Here is a 23,677-nt window from a genome sequence, read left to right as displayed (position 1 = left end):
TTTTGCGTAATGTCACTGATTTATTTATATATATATTTATATATTAATGTATTTATATATTCACATATTCACATGTTATTATTCCAGATTATGTCCTTTAACAAACATCGGCAATTTTCTCACTGGGAATTCTCCAGATAAATTTTCCCAGTGAACCATCCAGCCATTCGTATTCAGACCCGTGTTCAAGCTTTAATAAGTTCCTATTTATTCTGCTTAAAAACAAACATCTCCAGGCAGAAGAGACTGACAGGCACACGAAAGACCACTTTGATCTCCTTCCCCAGCCAGCACAGCTCTATGAACTGGAGCGTGCTGAACTCATGTTGTGGGAAGCCTGGGAAAGGTACTTTCCAAAATGCTGCTGTCTGTGAGAACACTCCTTGTGAATGACTTGGTGAGAGGAGGATGGTGATAAATATCATCAGTCTCTGTCGCTGGTGCTGGGAGCAATCGATAGCTGCGCTCGGTGGAAGCTGGTTGCCGATGTGCCTACAAGCCGTGGTAGGTGGGGCACTCACAAGGCAAACCAAGCAGAACACGTCTGCCTGTTAAGCTGGTATGAAATGCGTATCCTGTCAGTCTTGTGAAGTCACACAGATCTGTCTGCTCTTTGGAAAGCGAGTCACTGATTAGAGACAGGGGCCAGGACCTGCAGGGGTCCAGATCCAGTACTGGAGCAAGTGGAAACCACAAACCATTCAGAAATTTTAAGAGCATGTTGTGATCATCACTATGCACACACTGACTTATACTGACTTTTTTTTTTGGTACTTGGAAATAAAATACAATCTTTTAAAAGGAAAAAAAAAAGTCTCTTACTGAAAGCTGTTAACTTTTCCATCTTGAAAATATTCTCCTCCTTTTTTTCTTCTTAGTCATCATTTCTCCTTCCTCGGGCTTGTCTTAGCCACTCTCTCCCTCCCACTTTCTTTCTCTCTTGGTGACTGACAGGTTTCAGGAATGAGCTTCCGAGGAGTCTGAAAGAAAAAAATCTCTTCCAGATTGGCTATTTTTCGATTAACTCCTAGAAATATATCTTGCAGGCAGTTCAGAAGACTGGCCATAAAATACACACTCCTTCCCCTCTGGGTTCCCCTTTCAGCTGCAGTTCCAGGCAGTGATAATCAGCAGCTGTCAGTGAACCTCAGTCAGCATCACGTTCGTGAGGGTCCATGCTCGGGACTGATTTCTGCAGCACAAGTTCACCCCTGCCAAAAGCAGATGTTCTTAACAAACACACCCCTTTCTTCCATTCTGCCATCACTTATTTTTTGTGTGTGTGTTGTTTTTTGGTGGATTTTTTTTTTTCCTTAAGAGCATGTCAGTTTCCTTCTTGCTTCAAACCCTCTCTTAAAGTGACCTGAGTAACCCACCCTCTGCTTTCACAGCCAGTGGTGGGATTCCAGCGTCTTTTCTCTCGGCATCATCCCCACAGCAGCTCTGTTTGTCTCCCGCAACATGTTCCTTTCGAAGAGCTCAACTCAGTCTGCAGCAACAGCCTTAAAATATACCTCCTTATCTTCCCTTATCCATTCCCCACCCCTTCCTTCCCTCCATCCGATCAGCAGAATAACTCCAATATTAAAGATAAGCCTGTTTCTTTTAACTCATCATTTCTGTCCAAGTTAGATAAAGATTATAGGCTTTCTATTCCTATTTCTAAGCTTTACCTTTAAACTACTATTTCAGCACCTTTTTACATGTTCTGGGGATCCAGTTTCTCTTATGTTTCCTGTTCTTCTGTCCTAAAGTCCAGTATAAGATCAAACATTCAAAGGTACCAAATAGCTCCCAATTCTTCCAGATTTACGTCACAGTAATAGAGATCTGGACTCAAAGCCCCAGGGTGATGTTTGTGCCACTGATGATGTTGTTCTACACATAGTGTCCCTGATAAAGAACACATCTCTGATTTACACAATGGCCTCTCACCTCAGAGTTAGCTTTTTCTTCCGCAGACCCGTAAAACGCACATCAGGATAAAATAAGGGTTAAGGCTGACATCAAAGCGAGCTGCACCGCAGCAGCTTCAGACCCGGCAGTTTCTGATTGTTCCACTTTTGCAGGAGATCAGTGGCCGAGCGAGAGGCAGGACCCTCTGACGTCACTGCAGCCCAGGCAGGGGCTCAGGAGTCGCGGAGCAGCACACACCAGAGGCAACTCAAGACACAGCCACAGTTTTTGGTGTATTTTGAAACTAAACTCAACAGAGCAGAAAACACTCAGCTTGATACACCTCAGACCAAATACTTCTTCATCGTTCTTCGTGTATACCCTGTGCAGAACTGATCCCAGCACAGCACTTCACCTTTAGAAGAACTTGCCTAATGATCACAGCAAGGAACAAGGAGCTGAGATCCCTGCCTTGTGGTCCTAGCTCTGCTTGAAATTATTCCACAAACACACACAAAAAATAAAAAAGATAACCAAAAGTTTGGAGAGCCTGCTGGCAGGGCACTCCACTGCCTGCCAGAGCGTGGTGTCACTTACGCCAGCTAGCACTCTGTTCTGTTTTACACGCCCTGGTTTATTTATTTGCTTAGTAAGAAGAATCTGTTTGTGCTTCAACACTTAAACTTGCTGCTTTGAGCAAAACTACCAGCTGGCCACTCTCCTGGGGGAACGAGACCACCACCTTCTGTGGGTGAGAGGGGCCAGTCTGTGTTTGCAGCTCACACCTGGGGTGTTGATCAGGACGGAGAGCTGGATGCTTCACCCCGCAGGAGCTTCCCTTTATGGTGGATCTTGAGCACAGGGACAGAACCCTTTTGGGTGAGTCCTCGACACAGGTGCTCAAAACTAACCATTAGTAATGAACAAACTGAACTGAAACATGGGCTGTTCTACTGTCACCAGCTTCACACTCCCAGCACTGTACAAAAGCTACAGTTTAAGCACCTGCTCTTTATCTGACATAAGCACATACCTTTATCTGATCCATCCCAACAGCCATTACAGTATGTGAATGCTCTATAATTTCATTAGTCTGGGTTCCTTCACAGATGTTTAATTTGAAGTATTTGTGCTGTATCCTGATGATCTCAGAGTAAATCGTGCAGCATTGCACTGACTTTTTGGTGACGACCATCCAACAGGCCGGTTAAAAAAAAAAAAAAGAAAGAAAAATCAGAAGGTAACAGGCTGTGGTTGCTGCTTTTTAAAGTTTTTCTATAGGCAGGATTTCAGGCACGTAACTTCTACCCATTTTAATGGCCTTACATAACAAAAACCCTTTTCACATTTTTCTGCTAATACTTAAAGCACTGTAATGTATTTGTGTCCCTGTTTGTCGATGCAGCAAATACCCCCTAACATATGTTTGGGGGTCTGAAGGACAAGAGGAAACAATTTCTCTTGTGGTGCTTTTTGTGGCTGCTGCCTCCAGCCGTCCTTCAAGCCTCTCTCTGCAGAGATGTCTCAGCTATTCACAGCGGAGCTGCTGAGTGGCCAGTTTGCAATCCAGTGTGCAGAAGAAACCCTCACTTGGTACAGGTCTACCTCAACGTAAACTCCAGACTGTGAGTAGCTGCCACCTGGAGAGATGACACCACCCTAGTAGGGACCTCTGCCTGAGAAATCACTATTGATCAGAGATTAAGTCATCCCTGCATAGCAGCCACAGTCCTCTGGGTCTCAGTTGTTATTTAAAGTTAACTTACTTGCTTATTAACATTGATTACAATGATCTTAAAGAAGGACAGGATGACCTTCAGCAGCAGAACCCACAATTCTTGCAGCTTTCACACTCTGCAGGAAACACTAGAAATTGTTCAGCCTGTTACCCGACAGCGGGTTGGTGCCCGGTGTGCAATAACCCCCCTGAACACGCTCAGCAGAGGTGCTGTGTTTAGTCAGGCCTGGGTGCTGGGTGGACTTTTTTACAAATCAAACACCCCAACAGCAGGTTTTTGTGTTTCTTTTATACACAAAAGGCAGAGGTTAGTGCTTTTCCTAACATGCCTATTAGATACTGATTGGTTAGTGATTAACATAAATTAGAATACAGCTTATATAATGCTGCTACTCCTACGCATGCTCAGGGGAAGGGTCTTAACCTGGGCAGGGGGCGTGGTTTTAGTATTATAATGAAGGCAGTTCACTTTCAGGACACTCAAAAGTTAGTTTCATTGCCAAGTTAATTAATCCATTAGCCATTTTGCCAGGTTGTCAAATAACTGATCCTCAGCACAATCCCAGACACTCTCTTTATGGTCCAGGGTGTTCTATGGATTTTCTAGGGTTTGGAGATCAAAGTCTATCCTTGATGAATTTTTTATGGCTAATCAGAGTCATCTTGACCATGATTCAAAGTCTCACTTGACCAAGCCCCAAAGCCTCGCATCTGTCCCCACATGTGTGGTAACTCTGGCTGCTGGCACAATTATTAACCACGACAGCTAACCCAGCCTCACTCGTGTATATGGATATTTGTGTTATGTAATCAATGAATATGTATATCCACACTCCAGAAGTTTCTGGTAAAATGTGCTGTTGGGGTGCAAGCTTTGTGGAGAAATCCCCTTGCACCCCAGTGCCGGAGTAAACATACCTGCTGTATAACTCTCTCTGAGTTGTAGAGTCTGTTTCCGCGAATCAGATCAAACAGAAATTCTGGGGTAAAACTGGGGGATTTGTGGTCAAACATCGATCTGGGGACCAAGGGCCATTTTGGGGTGAAAAGGGGGGGTTTGGGATCAGGGGGACTCACCCCACAGCACCCAGGTGAGGGTGGCCCTGGTGATGGTGGAGGTGCCGTCCCCCACCCCCACGGCGTCCCAGCACTGGTACTGGAGTTAGTCGGGGCTGACACTCTTGGGGTACCCCTGGAGCAGCAGCACCCGTGGTGGTGGTGGGGGTACCCCTGGGACTCCCAGGAATCCCAAATCCCCCCTGCAACCCACCCAAACTGCATTTTCCACCCCCAGGTCCCTGCAAAACACCCTCAGCCCCCCCCCCCCCCCACACCCCCCCACCTCCTTAGTGCCCCTCAGATCCTATTGGCCCCCCAGTTCTCCATTTTACCACCAAAGACCCCAAATATCTTCCCGGGACCCTACCAGCCCACCCCCAGAACTCCCCTAAGCCCCATTAGCGCCCCCAGGAGATCTCCAGGACCCCAAGATCCCCCACAAGATCCCCCCCAGGACTCCAGTAGCCCCCACTGGACCCTTCTTGCACCCCATTACTGTCCCACAGGACCCCCCCAATATCTCCCCCAGAAACCGCCCCCAGGAGCCCATTAGACACCCCCCCCCCGGACACTAATAACCTCCTCAACTCCCCCACGACCCCAATAACACCCCCCAAGCACCAAGAACCTCCCCCAGACTCAAATACCTCCCTCAAGACACCCCCAGAACCCCAATATCTCCCCCAGAACCCCCTCCAGGATGTCCCCAATCCCCCACCTCGGACACCAATATCTCCCTCAAGACCCCCCCCGAAGGACTCCAATAACCCCCCCAAACCCCTCCAGGACCCCCAATCACCCACGACGCCATTACACTCCGTCTAGGACCCAAATAATCCCACCCCCAGCACCCCAATGACCCCCACAACTCCCACAGAACCCCGATAACACCCCCCCAAGAATCCCCCCAGGTCCCCAATCCCCCCTCACGGCACAGGCAGGAGTGTGGGCAGGTGCTGGGGGGGGGACAACGTGCTGGAGCCCCCCCGGGGATCCCCCTGGCCCCCACAGGGCCTACTTCCTGCCGACAGTCTGCCAGGGCTCTATGGTCTGCAGTGAGGTGGCCTAGGCAGGAGGTCCTCCAGCTCTCTGGGGTCTGCACTGAGGGATGTTCCAGGCAGAGATTTGGTTCACCCAGCAAGTGGGAATTCCTCCTTTTAAAACACTCGCTTTGTTCTGGATGGCTGAAGGAATTTTTCTCCTGCAAAGGTGGCACCAGAACCAGCCCCAGCCCCAGCCCCAGCACTAGAGGTGGTGTCCCCGGCCTAGCAGTGGGTGAGTGCAGGGGCTGGGGCCGATTTCCCTGGAGGGGGTGGTGGGATCGCCGGGGAAGGGAAAGCTTTGGTCTAAACACCCAAACTTTTTCATGGTTCTGATTTTTTTTTCCAAATAAGGTTTGTTGTCACAGTTGGGGCTGTTCAGACGTTCTGATGTGTGACTGTGCTTGTCCTTTTACCTTGAACTTGGTGGGTTTTGTTGTCTGTAAGGGTCTGTTGTGTCTGCGGGGTTTATCTGCCAGGTTACCCCAGGGAAAGTGAATTTTAGCCCTTTATTTTTACTACAAGTGTGAAAGCAGTGACGCATTTAATATTTTCTGCTCTGTGTGGTGATTTGGGCTGGGTGGGTTCAGTCTGATGAAACCCCTCAGAGTGGTGCTTCAGAGGGTGCCAGTCACCAGAGCCAAGAGGTGCTGATCACAAACCGGCATTAAGCCCGAGGGCGAGAGCTGGCCCAGGCGGGCTCCTGCCTTCTGGCTGTGGGACAGTTTTTCCCAGCTCGGAGGTGCTGGGAGAGATGTGGGGGGGTGAGCAGGGGGGTGTGCTGGAGCCCAGCCCCTTTGCAGAGCCCTGCTGCTCCTCTGGCTTTCTGGACAAAGTTCAGTTTCTGTGCTGAGCTTCTAATTTGCACCTTTCCCAAAAGACAAATCCTGTTTGTTTCAAGTTGGAACGACCTGCTCGGCTTTCAGAAAAGTATCTCTTGACATCTGCAGGCAGAGCAGAATGAAGAAGTAATTGAAAAGTAATTAAAGGACAAGTTTCTGTGTGCTGGGATCCTGGGAGTGCTTCTGGTTGGGAAATCCGGCAGCACCACTTGCTCTGAGGCTGCAAACAGCCGGCAGAGCTCCTGCCGTGGGTGGCACTGCTTCAGCCTCCCCCGTCAGCTGCTCCTTCACCTCCACCTCTCTGCTCTGCACCAGCTCTGCATAAAATAGTCGCTTTTCACTGCCTGTGGCTGTGGATTGCTGTAAACGTGATGTAACCGGTTGCCACTGTGTTTCTTTTCAAGCTTGTCCCGCCCGATGTGCTGTCAGTCTGCAGATCGTCACCTCGTTCCTAGGTGAGTGTTGGGGCTTCTCCTGGGGTCTCCTGTGCATCTTCTTAAATGTTGACAAAATGCCTGTGTGGAAATAGAATTAATCATCAGAATAATTGATAAGGAAGAATTAATCAATATTTAAACAAAATAAGTCTCCTGTCCAGAACACTTGTGTAGTTCATCTTGCCTGTTTTTCCTTCCTGTCACCTTCAAGCTCCTGTTCAGTTCTGCTGTGCCCTGCATCTCTGCTCGTTCTCATCCCCATTTCATGTAGCCAGGCAGACCGACTTCCTCCTCCTCCTTTTCCCTGGTTTTGTCCCTGTGAAATCTGTTTTCTGTAACTGCCTGGTCTTTGTGGAAACACATTTAGAAACTGCTCTCGCAGGTTCCCCCCTTTCAGGAGGTGCCTGTGGCTGCAGGGATGCTGTGTGAAGCAGGTGGGACAGGGCTGGCGTCTGCTCCGGGTCGGGGTTTGCACCCCTCGGGTGCTGCGGAGAGGCAGGGTGCTGTGGGCTCGCGGCGGTCGCTCGGGTTCGGAGCAGAACCTGGTCTTTGGGGAAAACGTGAGTTTTCCTGAAGTGACTCCCTGTCCCAAAGGCTGGCTGGCGGCCTGCAGCCGGCGTGTGCCCTGTGCCAGGGAGCTGGCCGGGGGGCTGTCAGGGGAGTGGAGAGGTCTGACAGCACCTTCCTGGGGCGCTGGCTGGGACAGGCTGGGGAGGGCTTGAGCTTTGTGTGTGGTGGGCAGGGGAGGCCATGAAGCAGGTGGAGCTGGCTCGTCTGATCGACCTTTTGAGGCAATTCCTGTTGGGGATTGAGGTTTTAAGACAGTTAACTGAAATCTTGTTTTATAAGTTATTGCTGATCGATATGAAAAATGCAACACCTCAGAATGGCAGTACTCAGAGGGGGGCTGCATCTGGATCCAGGGGATGCTCCTCTGTCCTTAGAACTTAAGGAAGGAAGCTTGCAGGTGTCAGTAGTGTTGCTGCTGAGGGGATTGGGTTTTCCAGAGCTGGGGAGCAGATTCCTACCCTGTCTATACTGCGTCTGCACTGTGAAAGCTTGTGCACAGTAATGCCTTGCTGTCTGTGCCTTCTGTTTCAGAGCTCTGCTGTCAGTTCTTGAATACCCTGCTCTGGTTACTGTTGTCATGGTCCTGTTTTCCTTCATCCTTCACTGACCTTGCTGAGCAGCAGGCATCTGAAGGTGGTGATGAAAATGTGATGGATCAGGAGAGGCAGCAGCACCACTGGCAGTGAGAGAGTTTGTCAGGTGTTCAGTGTCACAGGAGAAGCAGCTGAGAGGTTTCAGAATGGTGATCTGTTTGAAGAGGGGTCACACAGGGTCACCAGGACACCATGAAGTTTAATTTTGTGTTATAAAGGGATTTTCCACTCTAAACCTCAGGCAAGTAGCAGGTATTTCTTGGCATATTAAAAGCAGTTAGAATTTCCTCTGCTACTTCTGTCATTCCCAGGTGTTGAACTGGCAGCTGACAACCCCAGAGGTCTCACTTCTGTCTCACCATCTGCCACCTCACACCAGCTGTTCCTGTGTGGTTCGGCTGTGTGCATTGCTGAAGTGCCTGCACACATTCCTCTCTATCCCATTGTTTCCTACGGGAAAAATGGAATTGGGAACAGTCGCACTTGGGGGATTCCATCCTGGGCAGGCAATGGGATGTGCCTGAGACTGTAGTTTGAGTGTATGGGGAATTGCTGCAAAACCAGAGTGTAGGGTCGGGGAGTCAGAATGTTTCAGCAGCAATGAAGAGAGAAGTATGCAAAGGTTTGAGCTGCCAGCCTGCACACACTGGGTGTGCATGTACTCGAATGCACGGCTGCATTGCCCCAGGCTGCAGAGGTTATTGTGTAGAAAAGCCCTTGGTTAGTGGAATAACTCTCTGTTGGAATAAATCTGCATCTTGGCATCGGAATGGGATATTTACCCTGTGACACAGAGGTACCTCTCGGGCAAAGCCAAATACTAAGAGATTTTTTTTATGAATGTTCATTCTCATTCTGATTTCATGCAGCCTGGACTGTTTTGTTGAATCCTGACTGTTCTCCCCAGCTGTCCATCACCCACTCTCATGTTTTGATGGCTCGTGTCACAGACAGCCTGGTAAAAAGATCTTGGTTATTTCCTCTTTCCTTTTTTTCCCCTTTGAGAAGTCTCATGAACTTTTTGCAGCTGTCCTGACTCTCCTCCCCTGTCCTCACTGCAGCAGTGTGGCAGTTAGAGCTGCCCCCCCCGGGAGGAGGTGTGCTCTGCTGGCTGTTAAAGAGTTGGCAGCGCTGTGCTCTGTGCTCATCTCCAAAGCTTCTCTGTTCCCCTGGGCAGTGGATTTTAGTGTTCTGCCATTCCGAGTACAGTAACATCTGTACAGATACAAAACCTCTAGTTCATGGATTGGGTTCGTGAAGCCCTGATTCTTTTAATCTCCTTCGGAAGCTCTATTGCCCCACATTTTCTCTCTCCCCTCTTCTCTGTCAAACTGTTTCACAGCTGGCCTTCTTCCACAGGCCTTGCCTCGTCCCCTGGTCAGACTCGAGCTGTTCAGTTCCTGCAGGCCCAGCGGCTGTTGGAGGATCTGAGCTGGTCAGAGACAGCAGGGCCTGATCTCTAAAGGAAGCAGATTTTGTGGTCTGACTCTGATCTTGCTGAAGCTGCTTTTGTCACCCTTTCAGAAACCAACGGAGGGCTGAATCAGAGCTGGCCGTTTGCTGAAGGTACCAAAGAACACGGGGTTTGGAGGCCAATGCCTAATCCTGTGGACAACCTTAATACAGTTTCTTTGGTAACTTGTCGGAGGTATTTTATTGTGGGTTTTGTGTAAGGTGCTATAAAGCAATCCCATGCAGCTGGAAGCCAGAGGCAAGACTATTTATTTCAGAGCTTTGAAGATCTCTGCTCCCGGGACAGCTGTCTCGCTGCTGCAGTGGTTGGGTTTTATTTTGCTTTGGAAAAACTGAACAAACATTTTTGTTCCATTTCCTTTTCCCTGAGGTGGGAGAATTCCTGGAAGTCTCCAAATAGAGTTAAGGGGTGTCTTCATCTTTTTTGCCTGGGCTGGGCTGAGTGCAGCTCCCAGAAGGCCGGGGTTTGGAAGGCTGGGAGCGCTGACCCGACCAGTCCGAGAGGATCCTGACAGCAGGGCTGGGCTGCAGATGTGGCTGCAGGTACTGCGGGGAGATGCTGGGTGTCTGGGTGGGCTGACCTGGCTGGTTTGGTTGTTTTGAGGGTGCTGTAGTCTCTGCACCAGCTGCTAATAAGGTGTTTTCTGTCAGCAGGGCTGGTGGCCCATCGGTCTGTGTTCTCAGAGATGAGCCCACAGGAGTCCCTCGCTGGGGCTTGGCTGCAGAGAGCTCTGTGGTGTCTTGACAGTGTTTGACATTTCCCAGACAATGCTTAAACCTGCCAGTTGACGCTGTTTAACACTCTCCTCTGTAAGAGCCTTCCAGCGGGGATGCCTATCAACTCTGGCCTTCCCTTCAAAGAACTGTTACCAAAAGCTGCTGTATCTTTGTCACTTGCCAGATGCCACCTTGTTGCTGTGGGCTTTTATGTGTTGCCTTTAATTAGGATGTGTGCTCGTCTGTCCAGGAGCTGGTGGGCAGCTCTCTGGTGACCAAATCCCAGAGAAAAGAAGGGACTTTACTGTATTACCTCTTGTACTTGAAGGAACAATCCTTTAGCCCAGGTGTCTTTGGACGTGTCTTTTGGGAGGGGGATACCAGGTCTCCAAATCCATCAGTTTGCCAGTTTATTCTTTGTCCTGTTTGTGTTTTGCTTCTGGCCCTTAATCTGCAGCGGCAGATTGGGGCTGCGTGATGCACAGAGGTTCAGGGCAGGGTCACCTGTTCCTCCAGGACAGGATCTGCTGATTCAGCTCAGTATTTTAAGCAAGATGGAGCCAAATAAATTTTCCTCTAGCAAGAGCTGGTAGCCAGGATGGATGAGGAGTTCATTCACAGTTAGTTAAACACTGAAGGAAATTAGATTTGTAGATTTAAAATTGCTTTCTTGACCAGTGTTTAGCATCTTGGGGTCTCAAGGGTTAAAATACCCCTGGCACCTTGGATCAATCTATGGGGATTTAAAAGTGCTCTAGATTAAGCAGGGAAATGAGTTAAACAGCACTTAGCTGATTCCCTGGCTGTGAATAATCCGGCCAACCCTGTGCTGAAGACATCTGGGGCTCGTCTGCTGTTCGTAGTGGAGGTTTCGGACCCTTTCTCAAAGCTGTCACTGGTCTGTAAGTTACGGCTTTACTGACCAGAAGGTAGGAGGCACTTTGGGAGTGGCCCCTTGTGATGGAGACTGGAGACCTCTGCTCTTCTGTCCTGGACGTCAGGCAGTGGCTTTCACACTGGTCCCATCTCTCAGCTCAGCTCTGCTTTCTGTCCTTAGGATACAGCTTTGATTTGCCAGGGCTGAGTGAACTGGGACATCCCCTACTGCAGATCTGCACGAGACATACCCCTCTAGCAAGGTACAGGACAACCTTACAAATACAGAAAGCTAAACCTCCCACTAATTACTCAATGGGAATGCAGCAGGCAGAGCTTTTTGTCTAGATTGCATCCGTGCTGCTGTTAGCTTCAGGAACCCAGTGCTTCCAGCCCTGCATCTTCCTCCCCGTTCTCCCCCATGCCCTGGGCAGATCTCTGTTTCAGGGCTGGCCCTGCTGTTCCATGAGCTGTGCCCTCTAGGCGTGGTTATCGAGTGTTAGGACAGACTTTGGGTGTTGCGCTGTGTTATTGCAGTGGTTGTGTCAGTCAGATGTGGACAAGTCCCAAGTGCAGATGTGTGGTGACAAGTGCCCGTTATTTGGCCCTGACTGCAGGAAGAACTGAACCCCTTCAGCCTTCTCAGTGTGGGTGGCAATGAGTGATGGAAAGCAGTTGCATACTTTCAAGGGATCAGTGAAAGGAGGATGCTTTGCTCGCTCCCTCAACTAAAATGCTCTGCTGGCAAGCAGCAGCTCTGGGTTTGCCTTGATTTTTGCAGTGACTGCTTGTTGTGTTTAATGTGCTGCGCTGTTATAAGCAGTCTCCCTGCGAGCGAGAAACTTGTGAGTGGCTGAGCTGAGATTTCCAGGTTCCTGATCAGAGGAAAGGCTGTCCCAGCCACATTGGAGTTGGGTTCCTGACTGCATCCCGATAGAAAAGATTATTCATCCAGTGGGAAAAAAAACCCAAGCCAGAACTGCTGTTTTATCGAGTGTTTGACATACCTTAGCTGAGCAGATCTTGGCACTCAGTACGAGTTACAGCTCTGCTTTTCTGAGCCCATGAGCTGGGCTCACTTACAGCTGGCCTGACTCTCAGGAATGCTGCCTGCTTTCTGACTTTTCCTGCCCCGTGGGCCTTGGGGGCTTCAGGAACCCTTTTCCTCCTTTCCTTTTCATTATTTACCACATGCTCCATCAGGTTGTAATAGCACAGTTAAGCTTTGGCATGAGGAAATTATGTTCCTCTTGCCACTGGCCTGGCTGGAGCCTCAGTGCCAGTGGCGCATGGCCAGGTAGTCTGGGTCTGCATCTGTGCCCGCATGTTGGGGGTCATTCTGACCCAGCTCATTGAGGCTGAGTCATGAGAGGGTCAGAACTACCAGAACAACAGTGGGTTCGTGGTTTTTAAGAGGGGTGTTGTTACACATCATCTGCTGTAAACAAGTGTGCGGAAGAGACCCAGGTGTGAAGCACGAGGCTTTGCTGGAAAAGCAGCTTGTGTGGTTGTGTGTACGGAACTGTGCTTTGTGCCCCTTGAGAAGGTGAAGCACTGAGTCATTTCTGACTCGTCTTTGGCCTGTAATTTTGGGAAGTGAGGCTTTGGGTCTAGAGGGGTGTTCTGCAGGGCTCTTGGATATCTGTCTCGGTCTGTTTCCCTAACGGACTGGTTTACATTATCTTACAGCCAACGAAGATTGATTATGGTAGAAACCAGGCAATTTCCTTTTGACTTTCATAATATATTCTTATGATAATCTAATAGTTCTGAAAAGATGGTTGATGTCTATCACTGGATGGATTACAGACCAAAACTGTTCATTTGGGTGCTTGGAACACTTGTATGTAGCTCCCACTCTGGCAGAAGGCAGGTGGAGAAGGGGCAAACAGGCACTTTCCCACGCAGCTCTGCAGTTAGCACTGACTTCTGCTGGCTATGAGCTTGCACGTCGTCTTTGGCAACATGGTCTTCCTGGGAAGACTAAGCCAGGTGGGGAGTTGTTTCCTTGGTTTCTGTGTTCAGCACCTGCAGCACAACAGGGTGGCTGCAGGTTGAAGATCCTGAGTTACAGAAACTTAATCAAAGCTGGTTTGCGAGCGTGGTGCTAGGAAGGCAGTTTCCTTCTAAAGTCTTTTTCTGCAAGTCAAACGTTCGGGATTTTCTCCGGCAGAGGGAGCTTGGTTTGATTGATGAACAAACACATGTACACGCTTGCATTTCCTGCCCTATTTGTAGTTCACAAGAGTGCACGGTGCGCATCAAAATAAACATCAGTGCTGGCAGCTGGTTTGCTCCTGCCTGTTTCAATCGGAGCGTAACTCCCTGCACCACCGTTTCCTGACTGATGCGCTGACATTTCCAAAGGTGCGTATCTAGGGAGATGCCTCTGGGCATTTGAAACAAGCTGGCAGCTCCCAGGAGAGCGCCGCTGCTGTGTTTGGATACAGGCGTGCAGCTGTTTTCCCTGAAATCCTCCTCGCCCTGTTTCTGGTTGGGCTTGGGGGGCTCCCCTGGCTGGGCGGGTTGCAGCTGCTGTAGCCATGGTGATGGGAAGGAGAGCGGGGATCTCCCCTGCCCGCCCTGCCTTCGGCTGCTCCGGAGAGCTTGGTAACTGATTATGACTTCATAAATGATCATGACTGTTCCGTGCCCCGGCGACGGTTACCAGGCACAGGGAGCTCGGCTATACCCGTGGTCACAGCCCGGGCTGTCTCCAGTGCGCGAGGAGCTGCGATGGCTGCCACACGCGCGGCGGGGCTGAAGGGCCGAGGCAGGAGCACCAGCTCCATACAGGGCCGGAAGGCAAAGCTCAGCCAGCACGCCCAGGAGCTGCGCACCATCATCGCCTCGCAAGGTGCTGCCCCTTGGGTTTGGCGGGGACGGCCCAGGGCGGGCGGGGGGCTCTCGGTCCCCCCCTCGTCCTGCGTGGTACCAACAGCACCTTCGTGTCCTCCAGAGCAAGAGAAGAAGGCTACCCTGCAGTTCTGCGAGGAAGAGCTCCACCGTAAGAGAGAGCTTCTCGCACACCTGCGTGAGGCGGTGAGGGACGTCCGTGCCCCGAGCGGCGTCCAGAAGGTACCGGCATGTCCCGCCTGCTGTGCCCCTGCCTGTGCTGGCCCTGCAGAGCCAGCTCCCCCACCGCTCCTCTCCAGGAGCAGGCAGCACCGGGCAGCCAGAGAATGTGACCGTCCCCAGGTGGCGAGCTCCCTGAGCAGATCCTTGGCCCCAGCACAGCTCCTGGCCGTCCCAGCCTGCGTGTCCCCAGGGCTGCCCGGCTTCCTGAAGGCTCCAGCTGCGTCCCTGGGAGAGAGAAGCTGTCTCTGCCCTTCCCTGCCTGTCCCCAGGTTATGACCTGGCTGTAAGGCCGTGGGGACAAGGGGCGCTGGCCCCACGGAGCTGCCTTTCCCCGGGGCCCTCTTGCAGGGACAGGGCGGTGCCACCGCTCTCTGCCAGCAGCCACATCTGGGGCACCAATTGATGGATTTTATTGGTGCCCAGCCCCAGGTCTGCGCTATGCAGAGCCCCTAAGCCCGACCCAGCGCTGCCCTCAGCACATGCCCACCTCCGCCTTAGCCCAACCAGCCCCCTAGAGCAAAGCTCTCCCAGAGCCCGTCCTGCCAAGGGAGCGACGATATCCCAGAGCAACGTCCCGACATCTGTGGCTCTACCTCCGGGACAGTTTTCCAGACAGGACCCTTCTCCTGCGAGAAGGTGCCCAGCGAGCCCTGCCTCCAGCCTGGCCAACGCTCCCATGTCCATCCAGGTGGCCCAGGAGAAGCTCCAGGCCGAAATCTATGCCCGGGTTAACACCTGCAACATGCTGCTGTACCAAGTAAGGCAGCGGAGCCGAGCCCGGGACGAGCTGCAGAGGCGGCTGCGGTGGCTGCAGGCTGTCGAGAAGCAGGACAAGCAGCACCAGGAGCAGCTGCAGGTACCCAGGGCCCCTTCCTGGGGTGGCAGCACCCGTGGGGGGCCTTCATCCAAGCCCTGCACCCCCCGGGTGGGTTCCAGGCTCGGCACGCGGGGTCACCCCGTGTCCCCCCTCCCGTCTCTGCCCCAGGTGGTTCGCCAGCTGGAGAACAGCATCGAGAAGATGCTCATGAAAGTCCACGCTGGACAGAAGGTGACCGCCCTGTACCTGGAGGTGCGGGATGTCCTGAGAAAGGTGAGCTCCTCCTCACTGTGCCATCCTCCCACCTGCTCCCCCTGCCAAGGCAACAAGGTGTCCAAGGGGCTGCTCTGGTGGGATGCCCTGCTGCATCAGCCAGGTCCTCCTGCTCCCCTCCACCCCCTGTCACAGTGCAGGGGACCCCTGGGACTCAGTGGGGTGAGGTGCTGTGACTCCCTGTGTCCCAGGAGCTGGCCCACCTGCCTCCGCACCTGGACCTCCTGTGTGGGACAGCCGAGCTGTACGATGGGGAGCTGGAAGACGTGGAGCTCATGGCTGCGGATGCCCTCAGAGCTGCTGCTGCAACCAAGGTGAGATGGTCCGGGGAACCTTGGGGCCCTTTCCCATACTCCAGAGCCCACAGACGGCACCATGCGCCCTGGCTGGGGAGTCTTCCTGCAACAGAGACTCAGCTGGGCTTGCCCACAGCACCCACATGCCTCCAGAGCTCCTCCTGGGTCTCACTCTTGGGCCAGACTGCCCTGGGGCTGGGGACAGCCTGCCTGAAGCACCAGCCACGGTGAAGGCAACGTGCACATCACGCTCCCATCCTCCAGCCCTCCTGGCCCACTCTCCTTCCCAGCCTGGTTAGGTGGTGTGGGGGGGTTGTCCTTTTTGACACTGGTCACCCCAGAAGCTCAGCCGGCTCCCAAAGGTCCATTCTGGCTTTGGCAGTCACTTCTCCCTTCTCTGATACGCTGCAGGAGGACCTGAAGAAGGTGCAAACCCAGCTGCGGGCGGACAGAGAGTTCAGGTACCGCTCCCAGGCCGCGCAGGAGGGGCACGTGGAGGAAGGCAGGGAAAGGCATCTGAGAGAGGTGAGCTGCGGGGACCCGGCACAGGCAGGGTTGTGGGCAGGTGACAGGCACCAGTGCCGAGCTCCCCGTGGGTGGGGGGCCTGCTGGGCCAGCTCCCCCAGGGTGCCAGCAGCTCGGGGGTGACACTGAACGTTCTTGCAGCAAGCCGGGCACAACCTCGCCACGGACTTCTTGAACCTGCACCTGCAGGACCCTCTTGCAGGTGAGTGCCTGGCGGGGTGCACGGGGGTGGGACGTGGGCACAGCTGCAGGCAGCATTCCCTGACGCTTCCCTCCCACCCCAGGCACCCAACTGGAGGCCACCAAGTCCCAGATAGAGCACGAGGCCTGGGTCGCCACAAAGATGGAGAAGGCCAAGGCTGCGGTGCCATGCTCCCACCTCTGGGTAACGTAAAAACCCATCTCCGTTAAAACGCAGGGCTGCGCCAGCCCTGGGGAGCCGAGACCTTTGTGTCCTTGCGGGGTTCTCTGCTCTCCTCCGCCCCTGCAGCCCCCCAGACCCCCTCTTGTGCAGGCAGGGATGGAGCTGCTTTTCTCCATGCCATGAACCTGCAGCAGTCTGTGGTGCAGAAACCTCCCCGAGGCCACGGCCCGGCTCCTGTACCCTCCAGGAGTGCCACGGGCTGAGTCCTTGTGCTCTCCCCTGGCCAGGGCATGGCTGGCAGGTTCCTGGCACAGCAGAAGTCCTCGGCGGAGCTGGAGCAGTATCTCCAGCAGTGCAAGGAGAAGGAGCAGGCACTGAAGGACACGCTGAGGAAGCTGGAGCTGGAGCACGCTGAGCTGAAGTTTCGCCAGCCCCCCAACACCCACAGGTGCTGCTGGCCTTGGGACAGTCGTGCCAACTGGGCTACCACCCTTGGAGGAGGGACATGGGCATCCTGGGTGTCCCAACAGGGCGCCCCTTCCTCCGTCCCACTGCAGCCACCCACCCCTCCTGCTCTGGGAGGATTTCTGAGCAGAGTGCTCCCCCAGCGCTGGTCCTGGCAGAGCACCCAAAGCTCCCACTGTGGGTGGCAGCAGGAGGACCCTTGCTCCTTGCCTGGCATGGGGAGTGGGACCAGCAGCGTGGGGTTGGGTTGCAGGCAACATCTCTGCTCTGCAGGCGGTGCGGGGGGCGAGACGAGCAGTTTTGGCAACAGATGTGGGGTGTCTCTGCACCCCTATGCAGTTGTATGGATGTGAATGTGTTTGGCTGCAGGAAGCTGGAGGAGGAGCTGAGGAGGAAGTTGCAGCAGGAGGAGGCTCGGCGGGAGCAGATGCGAGCCCAGATGCTGAGGGACGAGGATCTGTTGTTCCAGATTGAAAATGCCACCAACAACCTTGTTGTCCTTCTGCGTGGCATCACCGTGCCCGGCCAGGTACCCGTGCGGTGCGGGGGTGACCACGGCTCCAGCCGGTGCTTGGGGGTGCAGCGCGGTGACGCTTGGTGCGGCCACTGTCACCCCAAGAGGCTCTTCTTCCCACCAAGGGGGTTCTTCTCTCTCTGATTCCAGGACTCTTCTGCCAAGGCCCAGGGGGTGCACGAGAAGCTCCAGCACTGTAGGCAGAGGCTGCAGTACCTGGTGCAGCGTGTGGACAGCCTGCCCCGCAACAGCCACAGCCTCGATGAGGACGACAAGGTGCGTGTGTGGGGGCTCCATCCCTGCGGTGGTCTTTGGGGACCCGCACAGGGCTCTCCCAGGTGGCCATCCCAGCTGTCCTCCCAGCTGGGAGGATGGAGGTGGCCCCAGGGAAGAGCTGTGGAGCAGCTCAGCCCCAAGTGGCACTGGGTGCTGTGGGGTGTCCCCCACAGGGGGACATGGAGGTGGAGCACCCCTGGGCTTGGAACACCCCCCTCCCCTTCAGCACTTAACCCAGAGTGTCTTTCACAGGCTTTTGTGAAGGTCAGAAACCTCCTGGAGAAGACGATGGCGGAGGATCCCCAGAACCTGAAGATTTCCTTGGAGGAGACAGAGAGTAAGAGAGCACAGCGGGGACACTTCCCCCAGCGACTGTCCCAGCCCCTGTCCATGGGGAGTTCTGAGCGCCCCACTGTCCCAGCAGACCCCGGTCCAGGAGTTGCCTCCAGACCTTGTCTCCAAGGCTTTGAGCATGGGGGGTGGCTTTAGGTGGGGATGTGGGAGAACGATGGCAACCGGTGGGGTGGTAAGCGCTGAGCCCCAGCAGAAACAAGGAGAGATGCTGCGGGGCAAGGAGGGGGCCCTCATCTTCAAAGTCCCCTTCGCTGGCTGTGAAGAAGAACTAGTGCTTGGCTCTGCCTGGGGCCTCCTCTGATTAGATGCTCTTGGAGCAGACAAGGAGCTTTTGGCAGCTCACCGCCCTTTTATACCAAAGCGGAGGTGAACCCACCGCCCCGCAGCTCCAGACCTTCATGGGAAGCCCCAGCAGTGTTGGGGATGGACCCCAGCAGTGGCATCCCCCGGTCCTGCAGGTCACCCTGGGATGCTGGGCTGGAAGAGCCCGTCAGCAGTGCCTGTGCCCGAGGGCCTGGCACGGGGCTCTCTGGGATGCCACCAGCCCTCCAAAACAGGCCAGATCTCCCCGGAGACACGGGAACAGTGGAGGTGGCCCCGCAGACCCTCCCCAGCCTGCTCCTCTCTGCTCTCTCCTCCAGACCCCCCTGCTTTTGATGATCAAGACCACGACCTTGTCCTCACCCGGGAAGACATCAAGAAGCAGGGGCTGCGCCTGATAGAAACCAGCAAGAAACATGGCAAGAAGTAGCGGTTGCTCTACGCACAGGAGCTCTGGATGCCTCCGACCACTCCTTCTGCTTTGGATGCCCCCGACCACCCATTGTACCCTTTTTCTTAATACAGCAAGTGTTCTTAGGCTTAATACAGCAGGTCTTTGTCATTTCTCCCAAGCCTACAGTAGAGCTGGACCGGGAGCTCCTCGGTCACTTCTGTCAGCCAGAACGCAGCAGGGTCAACCCCTGAGGGGTGCTGAGCTGGGTTTGGAGGCAGCCCTATCCCCCTGCCCCTCACCCGCCCAGCTGCTCTCCCCGCAGAGGTGGGGATGGGCTGGGCCGGGCTCAGCTTTCCCAGACAGAGCAGAGCTGGGGGCAGGCTGGCTTTCTCCCCCTTGGTCCTTCCTGGGACCTCTGCCCCCCCAGACAGCTCTAGGAGCCCCGTGGGCTGGTGTCTGCCCGAGGCAGCTCTGGGGAAACGTGGGGCAGGGGCTGAGGCCTGGACAGGTACTGGATCTCGGGGGGGGGGGGGGGTGCGTCTTCGTGTGCGTGCGTGGGAGTGGAAGGGCAGAGCCTGCCTTGGAAAGGGAGAGCCGAAGCGGAGGTGAAGCCCCTCGCCTGGGCTGTCTGACCTGGCGTGGACCCTTCGTGCCTCTTCCCTCCCCTGCTCCCTGTACACACATTGTGCGACTCGTCCCCCTGAAATCCGAGCGAGCGTCGGGGACAACCTCTGGGCTGCAGGGAGGTGCCTGGAGGGAAGGGCTGACCCAAGGTGCCCCAGGCCAGCAGAGGATGCTGCAGCAAGCCTTTGGCTCCAGGATGGGATCCCCAGCCCTGTCGATGGCTCACAGACACCCAACCGTGGAGGCCGCAGCGTCTCCTCTGCAAAGGCAGAGAACCAGGGACGCTGCTAGGTCCCAAGTGCAGCCAACGCTGAGGGATGCTGCCAGGGACCTGTGGTCCCAGCTGGAGGCCCCCGAGAGTGGCACCTCCTCCAGCTCCCCAGGGGCCATCAGCACCAGAGTGAGCTTTCCCTGCCCTTCCGACTTGGTCCCTGTGCTTCGTGCTGACACCACCACGGGGGCAAGGAACAGCTCTTTCTGCCAAGCCTCTCGGCAGACTGGCAGGTCACCCCAAATGTTCGTGGTGAGTTTTGTGTGACTGCAGGTGCGGGGATGACAGTGCCCAAATACAGAACAACTTGTGTGTTTTAAAGGAAGCTCCAGAGAAAGCGTCACGTGCCAGTGAACGCATCTAACGGAGCTTCCCCGATTCGACAGTCGTCTAGGCGGGCTCTTCTGCAATTAAAGAGCACCCTAGAATTACACCCACCCACCCACCTCCCAGCCCTGTCCCCTTCTCGCGTGCCCACCACAGCCAGGCTGTGGCTCAGGGAATCCTCTGCTGCCAGGAGCTGCCCAGCCATGGCAGTAGAAACCTGAACATACTCTGCAAACCAGGGGGCAAAGCAGACAGCGGGGGTGGGTGGTGCCGGGCCACTCTGACACTGCCCACGCTCAGCACACCCAGGCTTTGAAGAACCTCAGCCAGGCTGTGCTCAAAGAGGTGCCGTTAAGAAACAAAACACCTGCCCAGCACCCCCCTTCCTGCTGACCTGCCATCTCTGCTGGTGGTGTGCAGGCAGCGCGGGCAGCGCGGGCAGCGCCGCTTCAGCACCCTGGAGAGCGCCCGGCGGCAGCGGCGCGGGGACCGTGCGCGGACGCGCCCCCGCCCGCGGAGTCCCGGCCCCGCCCGGAGCCGAGACACGGCCACGGCCACGCGCGACCGGCCCCGGGAGACGCGGCCGCCACCCCCCGCCGCAGGCGCAGCGGCACAGTCGCGCAGGGGCGGAGGCACACGGGCACCGGGGCCGGGCAGGCGCAGAGCCCCGCGCACAGACAGCGTGTGCTCACGCACCCGCGCAGGCGCACACTGAGACACGCGCACACGCAGGCACCGGGGCGCGACACCCGTGCGCGCTCCCGTGGGCGCGGGATCACCCGCACCCTGACGCCGACACCCTCACAGACCCCACACGGCCCCGCGCCCCACTCGCGCCGTCGCACACGCACTTTCTCACCCGCCGCAGCCCCCGTCCGCGCTCCCACAGCCCCCCCACGCGCAGGCACAGTCCCACGCGTACACCCAGCGACCCCCGGACACAGTCACACCCGCGCACGCACACCCGGACCGCGCGTGCTCCCGGCCCCCGACACGCCGACACACACGCCCGCGGGAGGGGCGGCAGGCGCGGGGGGGGCGCGGGGCGGGGCGGGGCAGCTGCCGGCCGCGGGGCGCGGGGCGAGCCGGTGCCGCCCGTCCCGGCGCGCCCCGGCGCCGCGGCCCCGAGGCGGGGGAGCAGCTTCCAGCCCCGGCCGAGCTGGCGGCAGACAGGGACAGCCCGGATCGCGCCGGGGCTCCCCCGGCACCTCCCGCCCCACGGTCAGGCTGCGCTCGCGCCCGCAGCGAGGGGGAGGGGGGCTGGTCCGTGAGCGGGCGCGGGGGGGCGCGGAGCGACACGCGGGGCCGGCGCCGGGCTCCGTGCCGAGGGGGCCCGTCTGAGCGGGGCCCGCGCCCGCCCTCGGGGCCGCTCCGGGCAGCGCTCGGTCGTGGCTGCGCGCTGGGGAGGGAGGTGTCTGCTGAGAGTCTGTGCGTGTTCATGGGAAAGGGAGAAAATGCGCGAAGGATAAAATTGAAAGCGTGCAAAGTAAATTAAAAAAAAAAATGAGAATAAAATAGGTGTTTCTGGGCGCCAAATCCATGTGGAAATTGCATTTTGGGCAATAGTGAGATTGAATAAAGGATCAGTTTTCTCGTCCCTTCTCAGTATAACTGGACTATGTATATTTTAGCGGATTTTTAAAAGCTGCGGGGAGTTGTCTCTAGGGAATGCTGATGTCAGACTCACAGCAGACACCCGGCATTACCCTCCAGAACACCATCTGCCAGGCTGTCTGGAGATGGGGGCTGGAGTCTGACATGGGATGGCTGTTAGAACCCTTTAACCAAGGTAAGAGTGTAACTGCTTGAGGAAGCAAGAGTTAATGCCCTGGTTGTGGCCGGGTATAGAGAGGAAGGAACTGGCAGAATTATTTCTGGTGCAGGAGCACAGGACAGAGGTGCAAGGGTCTCTGTGACCGTGTGTTTCTGGGATGCACCCACGGTGAAGCGATGCTCCCAGACCCCGGGTTTCTGTTCTTTATAATCCATGACCAGCCACATCGGTAACAATAGCAGCCAGGTGTTGTTTTTAGGGTGCACTGAGCTTTTTGGATTGCTGGTAGATTTTGCATAAAGTGTGTCAGTGTAGGTTTGAAGGGTTTTGCTTCAGAGGTGAGAGCCTGGAGCCTCTGCTCTGAGTTGGCAGTGCTGTGGTTTTCCATGTCCGTTGGTAGAACCTGAGGTTGAGAAGAGACCTGCTGCGGTGTGAAGCTGCAGGAGGGCACACAGTGACGGGCGTTCCAGAGATACAGTTTCAGTTGGTGGCACTGGATTTACTTGTAAAGGTAAAACCTGATGTTTTTCCCCATTAATGTGTTTTTTTTGTTTGCTTGATTTGTTTGTTTGTTCTGGTGTACTTAACCTATTTTAAAAACAACAAATTAATTGTTTAAATAGTAATAGGTAGCTGAACTCTAAAGAACAGGCAAACCTCCATCTGCTGGAGAGGACTTTTGCCTGTTAACTGAACTGTTTTGTGTACCAGTCTGTTATCAGAGCTGGAAGAATCACACTGTTTCATGGATAGTCTGAATAGATTTTCTTGTAAACTGGTTACAGGTGGTTATTTTCTCGGGTAAGATAGTACTGCTTCTAGTCAGGAGATGTGAGAGATGTTTATCTGATTCGTGCCCATGTGAGTGATAAAATGTAATTCCCTTATGTATGGAGTTCCTCAATGCTTTTGTATTTTTTTAGGCAATAAGATGTTATGTCCATAGTTCTTGTTGTTAAGATCAATTGCTGTTAGAGGGCAGTTAAAATAGCCGTCTTCATCGGACCAGACAGTGTCATGTCTGGACTCATTGATACTATGTCTGCAATCGCACCTGTGCTCGGACATCAGCCGTGCTGAGTCATCTCCATAAATGGGAAAATCCGAGAAAACCCCCCGAAAATTGACTTCGCAGACCCCTCAGGGAACACACCCATGCTCATGAACATGTATAAGGACTTCATTGTAAAAGGAATCGGTTTTGGTGTGTGTGTGTCCTGGTAGAGCAGAGACTCCCGGCACACCCAGCGCTGTTTGCTTGTCTTTATTCGAACAATAAATTTGGAGTTAAGTTTTTAAAATCTTAATGAGTCTGAGCTCATTTATAACATCCTGATCAGCGTATGAAGTCAGGTAACGCTGGGTCAGATCAAAAATGCCAACAGTGAAGAGCATGTTCTTGAGCAGCATCTTTCGTACTGACCTTGTGCTTCTGCCACAGCACACTAAGCGCAATTCCCTCCCCGTTGGGCTGTTTCTCTTTCCTTTTTCTGTTCAGAGTAGTGGGTAGGTGTAGTGTGATAATTAGCTAGCAAGTGGATAGGAGTCCCTTCTGGATTCTCCCAAGTTCAACCTCCCTCCCAACTTATGCTTAGAGAAGAAGAAAAGGTTTATAAATTCAGCACGTTTGCTTTTTTATTTGTTTTTCTCTAATCTATTAAATACGACCTATTCAAAGAACCCTCTCTTTTTAGCACTAGCATCCCTTAACAGCGGGCGATGGGGGAAATGCAGTTTGGGGCTGGGCTGGGTTGGTGTGGGGC

General features: G+C 54.4%; 1 protein-coding gene across 1 annotated transcript; it reads left to right on the top strand.

Annotated features, from left to right (window-relative positions):
- The first annotated feature begins 1,461 nt into the window (after window positions 1-1,461).
- On the top strand, window positions 1,462-19,132 carry LOC141946970 (coiled-coil domain-containing protein 183-like). Its single transcript, XM_074877437.1, has 16 exons — window positions 1,462-1,487; window positions 2,070-2,271; window positions 3,389-3,489; window positions 6,906-7,030; window positions 14,201-14,319; window positions 15,008-15,175; window positions 15,305-15,409; window positions 15,601-15,723; window positions 16,117-16,230; window positions 16,372-16,432; window positions 16,515-16,615; window positions 16,882-17,042; window positions 17,429-17,588; window positions 17,724-17,849; window positions 18,102-18,186; window positions 18,845-19,132. The coding sequence occupies exons 1-16, from the start codon at window positions 1,462-1,464 to the stop codon at window positions 18,952-18,954; spliced, it is 1,887 nt and encodes a 628-aa protein (XP_074733538.1). The 3' UTR covers window positions 18,955-19,132.
- The last annotated feature ends 4,545 nt before the right edge of the window (window positions 19,133-23,677 follow it).

Source organism: Strix uralensis, chromosome 9 (genome assembly GCF_047716275.1).
Source record: "Strix uralensis isolate ZFMK-TIS-50842 chromosome 9, bStrUra1, whole genome shotgun sequence".
NCBI classification, from domain to species: Eukaryota; Metazoa; Chordata; class Aves; order Strigiformes; family Strigidae; genus Strix; species Strix uralensis.
This window is presented reverse-complemented; position numbering and strand designations above follow the sequence as displayed.

What these genes read in the sequence shown, in the direction of transcription:
- LOC141946970 (XM_074877437.1), top strand. Translation starts at nt 1,462, where the DNA reads ATGTTCCTTTCGAAGAGCTCAACTCA. An exon ending in CCCCGAGCGGCGTCCAGAAG is followed by an intron (nt 14,320 to 15,007) that starts GTACCGGCATGT and finishes ATGTCCATCCAG; the next exon opens with GTGGCCCAGGAGAAGCTCCA. An exon ending in TGCGGGATGTCCTGAGAAAG is followed by an intron (nt 15,410 to 15,600) that starts GTGAGCTCCTCC and finishes CCTGTGTCCCAG; the next exon opens with GAGCTGGCCCACCTGCCTCC.